This window comes from Thalassophryne amazonica, chromosome 18 (assembly GCF_902500255.1).
Source record: "Thalassophryne amazonica chromosome 18, fThaAma1.1, whole genome shotgun sequence".
Taxonomy (NCBI): domain Eukaryota; kingdom Metazoa; phylum Chordata; class Actinopteri; order Batrachoidiformes; family Batrachoididae; genus Thalassophryne; species Thalassophryne amazonica.
In genome coordinates, this window is record NC_047120.1 from 34,132,699 (window position 1) to 34,149,364 (window position 16,666).

A 16,666-nucleotide genomic window follows, 5' to 3' on the forward strand; every position below is an offset into this window, starting at 1 on the left:
CCATGCCAACCCGTGAATTTCCTCCTCTTCGTAGATAATCAATCAATCAATCAATCAACTTTTTTCTTGTATAGCGCCAAATCACAACAAACAGTTGCCCCAAGGCGCTCCACATTGCAAGGCAAGGCCATACAATAATTATGAAACACAGTCTACGTCTAAAGCAACATAACCAAGGGATGGTCCAGGGTCACCCGATCCAGCCCTAACTATAAGCCTTAGCGAAAAGGAAAGTTTTAAGCCTAATCTTAAAAGTAGAGAGGGTATCTGTCTCCCTGATCTGAATTGGGAGCTGGTTCCACAGGAGAGGAGCCTGAAAGCTGAAGGCTCTGCCTCCCATTCTACTCTTACAAACCCTAGGAACTACAAGTAAGCCCGCAGTCTGAGAGCGAAGCGCTCTAATGGGGTAATATGGTACTACGAGGTCCCTAAGATAAGATGGGACCTGATTATTCAAAACCTTATAAGTAAGAAGAAGAATTTTAAATTCTATTCTAGCATTAACAGGAAGCCAATGAAGGGAGGCCAACACGGGTGAGATATGCTCTCTCCTGCTAGTCCCCGTCAGTACTCTAGCTGCAGCATTCTGAACCAACTGAAGGCTTTTTAGGGAACTTTTAGGACAACCTGATAATAATGAATTACAATAGTCCAGCCTAGAGGAAATAAATGCATGAATTAGTTTTTCAGCATCACTCTGAGACAAGACCTTTCTGATTTTAGAGATATTGCGTAAATGCAAAAAGGCAGTCCTACATATTTGTTTAATATGCGCTTTGAATGACATATCCTGATCAAAAATAACTCCAAGATTTCTCACAGTATTACTAGAGATCAGGGAAATGCCATCCAGAGTAACGATCTGGTTAGACACCATGCTTCTAAGATTTGTGGGGCCAAGTACAATAACTTCAGTTTTATCTGAGTTTAAAAGCAGGAAATTAGAGGTCATCCATGTCTTTATGTCTGTAAGACAATCCTGCAGTTTAGCTAATTGGTGCGTATCCTCTGGCTTCATGGATAGATAAAGCTGGGTATCATCTGCGTAACAATGAAAATTTAAGCAATACCGTCTAATAATACTGCCCAAGGGAAGCATGTATAAAGTGAATAAAATTGGTCCTAGCACAGAACCTTGTGGAACTCCATAATTAACTTTAGTCTGTGAAGAAGATTCCCCATTTACATGAACAAACTGTAATCTATTAGACAAATATGATTCAAACCACCGCAGCGCAATGCCTTTAATACCTATGACATGCTCTAATCTCTGTAATAAAATTTTATGGTCAACAGTATCAAAAGCAGCACTGAGGTCCAACAGAACAAGCACAGAGATAAGTCCACTGTCCGAAGCCATAAGAAGATCATTTGTAACCTTCACTAATGCTGTTTCTGTACTATGATGAATTCTAAAACCTGACTGAAACTCTTCAAATAGACCATTCCTCTGCAGGTGATCAGTTAGCTGTTTTACAACTACCCTCTCAAGAATCTTTGAGAGAAAAGGAAGGTTGGAGATTGGCCTATAATTAGCTAAGATAGCTGGGTCAAGTGATGGCTTTTTAAGTAATGGTTTAATTACTGCCACCTTAAAGGCCTGTGGTACATAACCAACTAACAAAGATAGATTGATCATATTTAAGATTGAAGCATTAAATAATGGTAGGACTTCCTTGAGCAGCCTGGCAGGAATGGGGTCTAATAAGCATGTTGATGGTTTGGATGAAGTAACTAATGAAAATAACTCAGACAGAACAATCGGAGAGAAAGAGTCTAACCAAATACCGGCATCACTGAAAGCAGCCAAAGATAACGATACATCTTTGGGATGGTTATGAGTAATTTTTTCTCTAATAGTCAAAATTTTGTTAGCAAAGAAAGTCATGAAGTCATTACTAGTTAAAGTTAATGGAATACTCAGCTCAATAGAGCTCTGACTCTTTATCAGCCTGGCTACAGTGCTGAAAAGAAACCTGGGGTTGTTCTTATTTTCTTCAATTAGTGATGAGTAGAAAGATGTCCTAGCTTCACGAAGGGCTTTCTTATAGAGCAACAAACTCTTTTTCCAGGCTAAGTGAAGATCTTCTAAATTAGTGAGACGCCATTTCCTCTCCAACTTACGGGTTATCAGCTTTAAGCTACGAGTTTGTGAGTTATACCACGGAGTCAGACACTTCTGATTTAAAGCTCTCTTTTTCAGAGGAGCTACAGCATCCAAAGTTGTCTTCAATGAGGATGTAAAACTATTGACAAGATACTCTAACTCCCTTACAGAGTTTAGGTAGCTACTCTGCTCTGTGTTGGTATATGACATTAGAGAACATAAAGAAGGAATCATATCCTTAAACCTAGTTACAGCGCTTTCTGAAAGACTTCTAGTGTAATGAAACTTATTCCCCACTGCAGGGTAGTCCATCAGGGTAAATGTAAATGTTATTAAAAAATGATCAGACAAAAGGGAGTTTTCAGGGAATACTGTTAAGTCTTCTATTTCCATACCATAAGTCAGAACAAGATCTAAAATATGATTAAAGTGGTGGGTGGACTCATTTACTTTTTGAGCAAAGCCGATAGAGTCTAATAATAGATTAAATGCAGTGTTGAGGCTGTTATTCTCAGCATCTGTGTGGATGTTAAAATCGCCCACTATAATTATCTTATCTGAGCTAAGCACTAAGTCAGACAAAAGGTCTGAAAATTCACAGAGAAACTCACAGTAACGACCAGGTGGACGATAGATAATAACAAATAAAACTGGTTTTTGGGACTTCCAATTTGGATGGACAAGACTAAGAGACAAGCTTTCAAATGAATTAAAGCTCTGTCTAGGTTTTTGATTAATTAATAAGCTGGAATGGAAGATTGCTGCTAATCCTCCGCCACGGCCCGTGCTACGAGCATTCTGACAGTTAGTGTGACTCGGGGGTGTTGACTCATTTAAACTAACATATTCATCCTGCTGTAACCAGGTTTCTGTTAGGCAGAATAAATAAAGGTGCTATATTATTTTTTCTTTTTGAATTTTTATGCTTAAATAGATTTTTGCTAGTTATTGGTGGTCTGGGAGCAGGCACCGTCTCTACGGGGATGGGGTAATAGGGGGATGGCAGGGGGAGAGAAGCTGCAGAGAGGTGTATAAGACCACAGCTCTGCCTCCTGGTCCCAACGCTAGACAGTCACAGTTTGGAGGATCCCAAAAAATTGGCCAGATTTCTAGAAATGAGAGCTGCTCCCTCTAAAGTGGGATGGATGCCGTCTCTCCTAACAAGACCAGGTTTTCCCCAGAAGCTTTGCCAATTATCAATGAAGCCCACCTCATTTTTTGGACACCACTCAGACAGCCAGCAATTCAAGGAGAACATGCGGCTAAACATGTCACTCCCGGTCTGATTGGGGAGGGGCCCAGAGAAAACAACAGAGTCCGACATTGTTTTTGCAAAGTTACACACCGATTCAATGTTAATTTTAGTGACCTCCGATTGGCGTAACCGAGTGTCATTACTGCCGACGTGAATTACAATCTTACCAAATTTACGCTTAGCCTTAGCCAGCAATTTCAAATGTCCTTCAATGTTGCCTGCTCTGGCCCCCGGAAGACAATTGACAATGGTTGCTGGTGTCGCTAACTTCACATTTCTCAAAACAGAGTCGCCAATAACCAGAGTTTGATCCTCGGCGAGTGTATCGTCGAGTGGGGAAAAACGGTTAGAGATGTGAACGGGTTGACGGTGTACACGGGGCTTCTGTTTAGGGCTACGCTTCCTCCTCACAGTCACCCAGTCAGCCTGCCTTCCCGACTGCACGGGGTCTGCCAGGGGGGAACTAACGGCGGCTAAGCTACCTTGGTCCGCACCGACTACAGGGGCCTGGCTAGCTGTAGAATTTTCCACGGTGCGGAGCCGAGCCTCCAATTCGCCCAGCCTGGCCTCCAAAGCTACGAATAAGCTGCACTTATTACAAGTACCGTTACTGCTAAAAGAGGCCGAGGAATAACTAAACATTTCACACCCAGAGCAGAAAAGTACGGGAGAGACAGGAGAAGCCGCCATGCTAAAACGGCTAAGAGCTAGTAGCTACGCTAAGCTAGCGGATTCCCAAACAGGGAATCCGACACTAGACAGGCTGTGGAGCAGCACAGGTAACGCACGACAACAGTGCTAAAATAAAATAAAAATCCACTAGACAGGCTGTGGAGCAGCACAGGTAACGCACAACAACAGTGCTAAAAAATAAAATAAAATAAAAATAAAAATCCACAGGACAGGCTGTGGAGCAGCACAGGCAACGCACGACAACAGTGCTAAAAGATACGATAAGATAAGAAACACAAGATCATTTTAAGCAAAATCCTCTTGCTAATTGAGGGACTTTATTTATTTATTTTAAATCTTTTCCAACCAACAGGGAAATTAGACAGATCCATTATTATTTGGACATGGCACGATTTTTGTTTTAATAAAAAAATAAAATTATTTATACCCAATTATTTAGGCCCAACTCTTTTGTTTGGAAAGTGTGTGATGTACAGTCAGGTCCATAAGTATTTGGGCAGTGATAATTTTTTTATTTTTTGCCTCTGTAGACCACCACAGTGATGTTACAATGAAATAATCAAGATGTTCTTCCACTGTAGACTTTTAGCTTTAATTCAAGGGATTTCATACAAAATATCACATTAACCATTTAGGAATGATGGCTATTTGTAGACAAAATCACTTCATTTCAGAGGCCCTAAGCAAGTCGACAAACTAAATGATTTTAAAAAAGCCATCAGTTTTACAGCCAGTACTGTAAAACAGGAGATAAACATGAACATTTCTAAGTCACTGATTATGTCTCGTTGATCCCTCAGGCGGCACTGCATTAAAAACCAACATCATTGTGTAAAGGATCTTACCGCCAGTGTTGTATAAAGTACCACAAAATCACACTTAAGTAAAAGTACAGATACCCATTAAAAAAATGACTTTGGTAGAAGTTCAAGTAACCGACTGAAATGCTACTCAAGTAAAAGTCTTAAAGTATCTAGTATTTATTGTACTTAACTATGACAAGTAATGTACAACTAAATGTACTCAAGTATTGAAAGTAAAAGTACAAGTAAATGTTAATAATCAAAAACGGACTGATTTTTTATTTATTTATTTATTTTTATAAAAGTTTATCTAGGCTTGTAAATGACTGGTAGTATTAGTCAAAATACTGAAAATTGTGCACATCACACAAAAACACTTCAGAAACAAGGTTTCAAAACCTAAACGAGAGCAGGCTACTCACTAGGTGTTCACAGGAAACAGTTATTTATTTCTATATGTATTTATTTTCTGTTGTGTTTTGTTTCATTAGGTTCTTTTTGTCTCTTTCTCTAAAATTGTGTTGTAACATTATTAGTCTATTATTGTCAATTATGTAGACTATTATTGTTGTTGCTATAATATATTAATAAAAATAAATAAAAAAAATTACAATTTGACTCTTTTACGACAACGAACACAAATCAACACAAACGTGCTGATGCAAACAGCTTAATGCTACCTTTAACATTGAAAACGCCATAGACATGCTAACGCGATAGCATCGGTCCCGTTTTTAAGTTATAAAATACATCAATCAACTGTTTCAGAAGACCATAACAGGTCGGTTTAACATAAAAATATTAAATTTTACTCACAGACATATGTTCTTCAGGGTTTTAGCAGGAAAAAATTAGGATAAAGCGAAATAAAATCCACGAATCGAAGATCAAAGCACTGCTTCGACCTGCGAATCACTGCTTCGATTGGTTCAAGGTTCAAAGCAAAGCCGCTGTGCAGAAAAGTTGATTACAGACCCGCTGCAGGTCTGTAATCAATGCAGAGAAATGATCATTTTCCTGACAAACAAGTGCGCTACTGCAAAAAAGCCTAATCAGTGGTGTCTCTGGGTGAAAACATGACTTTTTTCGTGTGTGTGCATGCGTGTGTGTGTGTTTTTTGTAACGAGTAACGGCATGGTGCATAGAAAATGTATCTGAGTAGAAGTATGCAATTAAGGTCGGAAATGTAGTGAAGTAAAAGTGAAAGTAAGCTGAATTAAAAGTAAAGTACAAAGTCTCCCAAAACGTACTTAAGTACAGTAATGAAGTATTTTTACTTCTTTACTATACAACACTGCTTACCCCGTGGGCTAAGGAACACTTCAGAAAACCATTGTCAGTTAACGCAGTTTGTCGCTACATCTACAAGTGCAAGTTAAAACTCTACCAAGCAAAGCGAAAGCCAGACATCAACAACATCCAGAAACGCCGCTGGGCCTGAGCTCAGTTGAAATGGACAGACGCAAAGTGGAAAAGTGTGCTGTGGTCTGATGAGTCCACATCAGTCCAAACGCTTATTGAGTGTTGTTAGAAGGAAAGGTGATGTAACACAGTGGTAAACATACCACTGTCCCAGGTTTTTTGAAATGTGTTGCAGGCATCCATTTCAAAATGAGCAAATATTTGCACAAAAACAATAAAGTTTATCAGTTAGAACATTAAATATCTCGTCTTTGTGGTGTATTCAATTGAATATAGGTTGAAGAGGATTTGCAAATCATTGTATTCTGTTTTTATTTACATTTCACACAATGTCCCAACTTTATTGGAATGGGATTGTAGATGGGTACTGGGCATGACAGTGAAAAATGCATCGGTCGCTGCCTGTGTGTTTGTTTACCTGCTCCTTCCAGATTCTTTTGGTGTTTTCTACCAAATGTGGTGTGTCAATGACGATCAAGCTCGAAACCTCCCTTAAAATGTTCATTTTGATAAAGGTTGAGAAATTTCATTTTCTACCCAATTTAAACCAATTTCCAATTGGGATCAATAAAGTATTTCTGATTCTGATTTGTACCAAATGTGGCACAAACTTGGGTGGATTCCAGAATTACTCTGGCAAGGTCAGATAGAGTTCAATCCTTTGGGGGAAAGCCAAGGTTATTGGAGTCAAATATCAGATTATTACCTATTATGTAGTTTTACATTAAGGTAGCTATATGATATATACAGAATCATGTCTGAACAGCATGCTTTTGAAAGGTTCTTAAGCATCCCCCCCCCCCCCCCCCCCCCCCCTTCTCAGAATGAAATGTTTGACTTGGTGATTTTTTTTTTTTTAAACAGACTTGTATGTCCCACTAACAGCCACTGGGTGGCAACACAACCTTTCTTTGCTTCTGTTGTGTAACTGCATTGAGTACAAATAGGTCAAAAAAAAAAAAAAAAAAAAAAAAAAAAATATATATATATATATATATATATATATATATATATATATGATGAGCAGCTAAAGTAAGAAATATTTTGTAATCCAAGTATATTTGGGCCTAACTGCTAACTGCTGTAATTTCACAATTGGTTAACATTCGTTAACTTTTCTTCATTTGGACAAACTAGGGTTATTTGGGTTGCAGGCTTCTGTTAAACCTGTAGAGTGTAAAATGAGAACAAGTGTGTGTATTTCATTTGTGGCTATTTCATTATTTCTTAAACAGGACTGCGAAACTGTTTGCAGCATTTGTGGCATTTCACATACTAAGAGTTCCTCAAACAAGTGCAAAATAACACAAAGCTCCAAACAACAGTATAAAAACCACAGCTCATGGACACTTTAAATAAGCCAAATGGTGCCATAATTAGATTCACAGCCTGCTTTGTGAACCCTGTGTACAAATAAATCTATCAGAAGAAATGAACTCACCTCTTTCACCTTTATTACAATGCTACTTACTGAGAAGAGAATGAACAGAGATGAGAAAACCGCTCATTCTGGGCTCAGCCTGTACATTTCTCAAATATTTTCCTACTTGAGTCGATTACCACATTTATTAAAGTGCATTTGTCTGCCAGTCTCCCAGCACACACTGGTCTCACCAACAGAACACCTAAAGTAGGCCTCATCGCACGCCCACACCTCCAGGGGACGCTGACATTAGACGCAAGCTGAGGGTTTTAAATACTTAAGTACTTTCTCTTTATTTTTCACAGTACAATACAGAGTGAGGCATGAAATTAAACTTGTTTACTCATTTTGACACCAAAAATATATATGCCTGTGTTAATTTTGTATATCACTATAACAATTTAGGGCATAAGTTTGAAATTGAGGTTTATGTCTACAATTATAATACTCCAGACTAGAAGGACACTCATTACAGTGCATAGCATTACCTGCATGTAGCCCAAAATACTGTATTTTACAGGCACAAACCTTTCATCATCACTTTTCACCACATTAAATAATAACAAGAACTGTAGTTTTATATTCCATTTGACATTAAAAAAAAGGGGGGGGGTGTCCTGTGTCCACCCATTTGTGCAGATTTCTAATTAGTTTTTCCGTTTTGCAAGGAATCACTGCAGCAGATCCAATTCGGCATAGGTTTTACAGGGCATACCCTTCCTGAAGCAGCTTCAGCTATTATACAAATAATGGATGGTAAGGAGTCCAACATACGCCTTGTCCAATGTAACTTTTCTGAATCCAATATTTCTCTATGTTGGACGACTTACCATCCATCAATTGTTATGTTCTCCACCCCCCTCCCAAATTAAGCAAACAACAGAGTCAAGTAAATTAGATCAATTTATTTTGTTGTGAACAGAATATGATTGATTCAGATGAATGTTTCTAAAATGTCAGTAGTGTGCTTGTCTACCTTCTTAGTGTTTTTGGTATCCTTGGAGTTCAATATTTCCACCAGTTCCTCCTCTGTGAACTCAGCAAACCTCGCTGGCAGACGATTTTCTGCTGTTGTTGACGTGTTTGTTGCCATTTTTTCCAACCAGCGTCTGTCAGCTAGTTCCTGACCATCGTATGCCGGGCTTTGATTGGCTAGCTGTTGGCAGTAAGCTCTAACGCTATTGGTCAGTGGGAACCGATCCAATATAACTTTTGGTCCTAGCCTTTTTGGATCCAACATAACTTTCTGGCGCCAAGCATGCCAAAATACAGGCAAATGATGGACAGAAAGGCTAATCTGTGATTGGCATGGTGACATCACAGGCTGGTAACTAACTGCAAAACTGTTTGTGTGTAAATATATCCTGTTTGTCATTATGTAAAATCTAGTGAGAAATAAACACTTCTAAAACTGAAAACGCTGTTTTTGGAACCCAGTAACACCTCTGAACTTATTTACAAGACATTTTGCAGACGTTAGCATGGTGGCATCACAGGCTGTTAGCTAGCTGCAAAACTCAGTTTCTTTGTGTGTAAATATATCCTGTTTGTCATATATTATGTAAAAGGTAGTGAGAAATAAACACTTCTAAAACTGAAAATGCTGTTTTTTAACCCAGTAACACCTCTGAACTTATTTACAAGACATTTTGCAGACATTAGCATGGTGACATCACAGACTGGTAGCTAGCTGCAAAATTGTTACATTCACCCTACTGACGTACCCCATAATCCCTTGCGTGCCACAGAGTCGCTGCAGTCAAACAACATATAGAGAATCCACATGATGACAATTGTAAATGATTATTATACTACAAATATATATATATATTTTTATGCTTTTCATCACATTAAGAAAATGCATACATGATACCCTGAAAACTTGCTAAAACAATTGTAGCGGGAAGAAGGTCCCGGGTCCTGATTGAAAAGATGTTCCCGCTAGCTTGGCTAATGAGGAATTCCCCTTTGGCTGACCTGGTAGAGGAATGGTCTTTAGCGCAAGCCGTCCGGGTTCGATCCCACCACCGTCCCGGTCACAAAGGTCCTATGGTCACACAATTATAACAAATAATCCGTGTCTGCTATGTTTAATCTGCATGGAATTTAATAAACGCAAACCGAATTTCAGACATATTATATATAATATTAGTCTGGAACTAAGAGGACAGTGTTGTAAAGAACAATAATCAAGACATTAAATAGCAAACTTCACTTTCCCCCAGAACGACATGATCAGGAAGCGAGCATAGCTCACAGCAGCTCCCACTGAAAATAACAGAGACAGCCTGTGATTCTCACGTTTACATAAAATAAACGCAATAACGTCTATAAACCCAGAGAATATATTCATGAGAGTTTTAGGCGCAATATAAAAATAGTTTTATGTTGCAATGTTAATGCTGTTGTCGGTGTGCAGCAGTTAAAGTGAAGCCCGATCTTAGCGTCTCAATGCAGTTCTCAATGTTACTGAGATCTCGCAGCGCGGCGAACTCTCCGAAGTTTTGCGGGATTTGAAACGTCAATAGGGCGACTTTGTGTGTAAATATATCCTTTGTCATATATTATGTAAAAGCTAGTGAGAAATTAACACTTATAAAACTGAAAACGCTGTTTTTTGTAACCAATAACACTTCTGGAGTCATTTATGAGACATTTTGCAGATGTTAGCCTGCATACTAACTTCTGCTAACTTTCTATAGGTTAAACTTGTCTCATTAATACCTGGAAATGCACAGAGGGTGATCTACAAATACTCCTTGGTTTGCACAGCTTCCGCTCTTAAAACATATTGTTTTTGATTGATAGAGGGGCTTTCTTGAACATGCACAAATTATACGTAAGACAATAAAATGTTAATAATTAGTTAAACAACTGTAAATTATAATGAACACAATGCTCACGCAGCTGAGGGTATTTTAGCATTGCGTTATACGAGTAATTGTTTTTATTTTGATGTAAAGGACTACGTGCCTTTTTTTTGGTTCATGGTGACTGTAGAATCGATGGAACCATGGAGGAGATGTCAGGTTATCAGCAAAACAGCAATCCAAAGCACAAGTCCATTGCAAACGAAACAAATAATTGTTTTAGGAAAAATCCCAAGTTGAACCCCGCTGATGTGCAGGGGCAAGAACTTAAACAGGCCTTTTAGATGGATCATAAATCAAAGCAAACCATCACGTTATCTGAAAGACTTAACATTTGTTGCTGCCTCCACTTAAATCTTAAGTCTTGCATCGCTCACAAGAACCAAACAATCATAGACACACCCTTTCTTCAAATGTTTGACTTTTATTTGATAATACTGATTATTTTGTCCTGCTCTTGGACTTACACAAAGCATCAAATACATGCACAGTCCTCTATTCACACATCATTTCTTTATACTCTCACGTTACTCCAGCGCAAGAGGACCTTATAATTCGGCACTACTGCTAGAGATCATAGACAAAGACAACAAAAACGCACGCAAAAACCTCGACAGGTATAATAATAACACTGAAATAATGCAAAGACATGGCAAATGGAAAGAGTTTACTTTTAAATTATGATTTAATACCCCATCATATATAGGTTTTCGTTAATGTAGCTTGAGGTGTAAAAAACAAAAATAAAAATAATACAGCTCAATTTCAGTTGAGTTATTCGTTTTCTAAAACAGCGATAAAGCTTTGTTAATATCTGTGCGGCACAGGAAAGACGAGTCAAAGCTGTAAAGACCTAAACGGCTGGTGAGAGTATATCGACGAGTCAAAAAAACAAACAAACAAAAAAACAACCAAAACCATCCCTCCAAAAAACAAAACAAAAACAAAACCAAAACAAACAAACAAACAAAAAAAACCCTGCTGCTTGCATTTACAGTTGTAATTTGGCAGGTAACACAAAGACACCAAACATCCGTTTTCGCTTATTTTTCACACAAATATTTCGCAAACAAATCCCTTATATCCTCTCACGCGCCCCTTCTGTTTTAACTGCATCATCAGTTGTGACAATTATAGCGACAATAAGCTGGTGAACTGCATTTGTGGGTAATAACGGCTACCGAAAGCGCTTGAAATAAGGTGAAATCTGCACCTGAGGTGGACCTGACAGTCGGCAAAACAACAGTGATCCCGTCAGAGTGCTCAGACTCTGACCTTTACCACAACTCAGCCTCACAAAGTGCAAATCTAGTTCTACTGCAGTAAATAATAATCATCATCATCATCATCAAGTAAAAACAAAACTATATGCATAGGTACTGTACAGCTACAGAGTTGAGGGGGTGAGAATGTTTAAGGAGGGATGCAGAGTTATTCGCAATGTTTGGATTGGTTCTTGGGTCAGTGCAAGTTCTTCGCCTGACCCTCCCCCGTCAGGTTTCAATTTACTATCATTTAAATTTAGAGAGCTCGTCTTCACTTTCGCACATCATAGACTGGTCCAGTGAGGCCTGTGGTGGCCACGGGCTGCTCTCTCTGAATCTGTACAGGGATGCGGTTTCGGCAAATGAGACGAGTCACGAGATGAATCACGATCCGTTTGAAGAAACCACATGCGTGTTGATTCCCAGCAGGACAGATGTCTAACAGTGCTTAATATAAAGAGGGAGATGGATTATTTTAAGAAAAGGCAACTTTGAATTTGGCTTTGGAATCAAAGACAGAATGAGATAATGAATGTGGAAGCGGACGGGGTAACGTATGGTCATTTCTAGCTCAGGGATTGGTCGGTGTCGTCTGAGAGCAGAGCTTTTATATCACTCTAAAAGAATTTATGTCCTCCTGACGCCAGCCTCAGGAGGAAGTTACATCATCACTTGACCAGTCTATGTCTCATGATGCTTTTTTTTCTCTCTCCTTTTTCCTTTTTTAAGACGGTCTGTGTCTGAGAACAGCCTCTAAACCCTTTTCTACTCTGAGTTGTTCTGTCCCAGGCGGACACGCTAATGAACAACAAACACAAAGGGAGGTTAAAGACTGTTTTCAGACCAGCGGGTAATCTCACTGTCATTACCATTTATCAAAAGAAAACAAACAAACAAACAAAAAAACAAACAAACAAAACCCTTCCGCCTGTTTACGAGATGTTTTTAATAGCATAATAGAGCGGTTTACATTATGTTTACGCTGTGCAGCGGGCGGTTGGGCGCACGGCGTGTCACGACACTACGGATCCTCCGCATCCAGGAACTCCTTTTTGGGTGGGGCCACACCGCGGTACCACGAACAGGAACCATCCGCTCTCTTGACGCAGGCGTAGTGGTTGGCCTGGCGACCGTAAAACTGCTTCTCGGTCATCAGGTCCGTCCACAGACACTCTTCAGGAGCAGAGATCTCACAGGGCAGAGAGGGACAGCGCACAATCTGCAAACACACACACAATCAGTTATATTTCAGTGTCTTATGCATGTGGGGTTGATATTATAAACATTTGGTTTTATGGTTTGTCTTGCCCAAAGACAATTAGGAATTTAACTTGCCAACACACTCTACTGAGCTACATTTCTATGGCATCATCCAATGCAGACACTCAAAATGCTTAACAGTGATGCCTTACATTCACCCAATCTCTCTCTCTCACACACACACACATTTTCATGACATATCAGGACATGACAGAAATGTGAAAAATGAGAGCATACCTTTCCCAAGCGCTTAGAGGCCTGGGAATCAAACTCATTCTGATTCATGCTTACAGGAATATGTCCATCTGTTGAGGTTTTGGCTGGGGCTATATTTTGGTCCAACCTGATTTTTATGCTACATATGAGGACACTGTCAGGTTTATGTGACTTATGAGTACAATAACGTCACACTGAAAGTGTGTTTAAAGTGTTAAGTTCCAAAACTGCCCACTAAGTGGTGAAATTGAACCTGAACAAAAATGATAAACACTTATTTTCCACAAATTGTGATATTTCGGGACAGAAGAGATTTTTGGTCTGGGAGCATGTTGGGTGGGGGTGGGGTGTCTAGAATGCTTTAGAGTGCTTGGAAAAATGAAGATGTGGAAAATGTCATTTTTCCCAGTGTCCAGATATTGAAGGTGTGTTACCAAAAAAGGCCTGAATTGTCATGATAACACACACACACACACACACACACACACACACACACACACACACACACACACACACACACACACACACACACACACACACACACACACACACACACACACACACACACACACACACGTCAGGGTGCTGCCATGTAAGGTGCTCGACTGCACACCAGGAGCAACTTTTCTTGATGGACCTCTCAAACCTCCAGACCTGTGATTGCCAAAGTGTGGGCCACAGCACCCTGGCTTGCCATTAAAGTATTACTTTATTTTTAAATGTTATTGTTGTTGAATTTAGACAAATTAGATACCCATCTGCAACAAAGACGGTGAACAATTCGCACCAAAAAAAGTGTGAAAAAATGCGATTCTGTGTTAGAAATTACTTATAAAGTAGTAGTGCAAATGTGTTTTTACCTTTCCATTTCACATTGTGGACATATCCAGGCTTCAGAAACAAAACAGTGGTCAGGGGGGTGTGCATGGCGGGCTATTCTGGCCCCCGGAGTACTATCTTCCATCGGTTAGTCTGCAAAGTTTATGCCAAGGAAAAGCCACACCACAGCATACAGTAATAACACTGTTTTCCAAAACTGGATGTTGAGATTTCAGTTCCATTTATTTATACAGCACCAAATCACAACATAAGGTGGCCTGCAGCGCTTCATGAGAGTAAGGTCTAACCTTACCCACCCCCTGAGTATGCACATTTCCCAGCTAAAACACCCCACTTCTGACCCCAAAGCTCCTAGGCACCAGATGCACACAATAAAAAAAAATGTCACCATTTGTAATCAACACTGTGCATAAAAGTAAATCTTCTGAAATTACTTACACCCACATTGAAACCTTTTCAATGTGCCCACCTATTTAGTGTAACACCACTGAATAAAAACTGGCAACATGATTTAAAATCAATCTTTATTTTAATCTCATAGTTGTTTGGTGATTATTAATGACTCCATGAACTTGGGTAGATGATGTGGCCTCTTTCCTCCCTTCAAGTTCCATTCCATTTCAAGAGGTCAGAAATGTTTCAGTTTTTATTTGCCTGGAATGCTGCGCAAGTAAGAGTTTGGAAACCTCTGCATGAAGATGTTAACTAACTGTGGAAACTGTTGATCACCTCTCTGAGACTGGCCTGCTTAAGGTTTCTTCCTATAATAATAACAACAACTCTACCAGACATGCCCCTTGTAGTCAGGGTCCAGAGGGTGTTCAGTTTGGTATCAGAGTTGCATCTCTGCTTTTTGTGGATGAGAATCAGCACCTACAAATCTTAGACCATGATCCTCTGTTGGGGTCTTGTACATGAGTGAGAGTAAGTTGGAGCGTGATATCAAAAGATGGATTGGGGCAGCGTCTGATGTTATGCGGACGGTGTACCAGACTGTTGTGGTGAACGAGCTGAGCCAGAAGGCGAGACAATTTCCCAGTGGATTTACGCTCCTATCCTCAGCTGTGGTCATGAACTATGAATAATGACTAAAGCATAAGGTCATAGATACAAGAAGTGGAAATAAGATTCCTCCGATGGGTATCTGGACTACACTCTTGGACAGGGTGAAAAGGTCACCTAACTGGGAGGGACTTTGAGTAGAGCGGCTGCTTCTTTGCATTGAAAGGAGCCAGTTGAGGTGGCTCAGGCATCTCGTGAGGATGCCGCCTGGTGTCCCAGGACATGCTGGAGGGCAGTGGTGGCAACAGCTAACCAAAACGTTAGCTTCGATAACTGCTAATCTGCTAACTGAAAAGTTCACTTTTATAATGATAAACCGATAAAGTGCTAAAACAATTTATGGACGCCACAGCTAACTTTAAGTATTGACTCCGGTACACTGTCTGCTACTGACAAGCCAGTTTTGAATTTAAACACTGCCAACGCTTCTGAACAGCATCAAAGGCGATCACAAACCCAACACAAACAATGAGTCAGCGCTTCTGTCTTTGTGCGCCCTGCCTACTGCTGTAAGGAAGAGTCATTTACATTCAACAAACAGTGCCCCAATCGTGTGACAGAAAGCATCAAAAGCAAAGCAGTTTTGACTTATAGTTTGATTTAAAAACCAAACTAATTCTGGACAGTTTATTGATATTAACGTCAACTGATAGCTGGATGCTATTCACACTCCCATCCAGTAGCTAGCAATGTTCTATGGATTTCAGGGTTGAGCTCAGCTCCTCACAGCTGCCTGACTGCTGCAAAACACATCACACACAGGAACTAACATGTATAATTTTTAGGGTTTACAAATATTTTTGACTGTTCAGTTTTACTAACTATGCCAGTTAAAAACATTAGCGGACTAAAAGTTAGCGAAACTAAATTTAACGGAAGCTAATTGGTCTGCTGATGGTTTTTGAAGTTAGCTGAAAATCTGATCCACTAATAAAAAAGTTAGCTTTGCTAATTAGCGGAACTGTGCCCACCACTGCCGGAGGGATTATACAACCCCTGGCAAAAATTATGGAATCACCGGCCTCGGAGGATGTTCATTCAGTTGTTTAATTTTGTAGAAAAAAAATCAGATCACAGACATGACACAAAACTAAAGTCATTTCAAATGGCAACTTTCTGGCTTTAAGAAACACTATAAGAAATCAGGAAAAAAAATTGTGGCAGTCAGTAACGGTTACTTTTTTAGACCAAGCAGAGGGAAAAAAATATGGAATCACTCAATTCTGAGGAAAAAATTATGGAATCATGAAAAACAAAAGAACGCTCCAACACATCACTAGTATTTTGTTGCACCACCTCTGGCTTTTATAACAGCTTGCAGTCTCTGAGGCATGGACTTAATGAGTGACAAACAGTACTCTTCATCAATCTGGCTCCAACTTTCTCTGATTGCTGTTGCCAGATCAGCTTTGCAGGTTGGAGCCTTGTCATGGGCCATTTTCTTCAACTT

At 39.6% G+C, this 16,666-nt stretch overlaps 1 protein-coding gene across 1 annotated transcript in view; it reads right to left on the minus strand.

The window, feature by feature from the left end:
- Window positions 1–10,977: 10,977 nt before the first annotated feature.
- The window catches only part of timp2a (TIMP metallopeptidase inhibitor 2a), a 48,579-nt gene continuing 42,890 nt past the window's right edge, over window positions 10,978–16,666 (minus strand). The window contains exon 5 of the mRNA XM_034194563.1: window positions 10,978–13,057. Within this exon, the coding sequence (XP_034050454.1) occupies window positions 12,860–13,057 (198 nt within the window). The 3' untranslated portion in view covers window positions 10,978–12,859. The remainder of the gene's footprint in view (window positions 13,058–16,666) is intronic.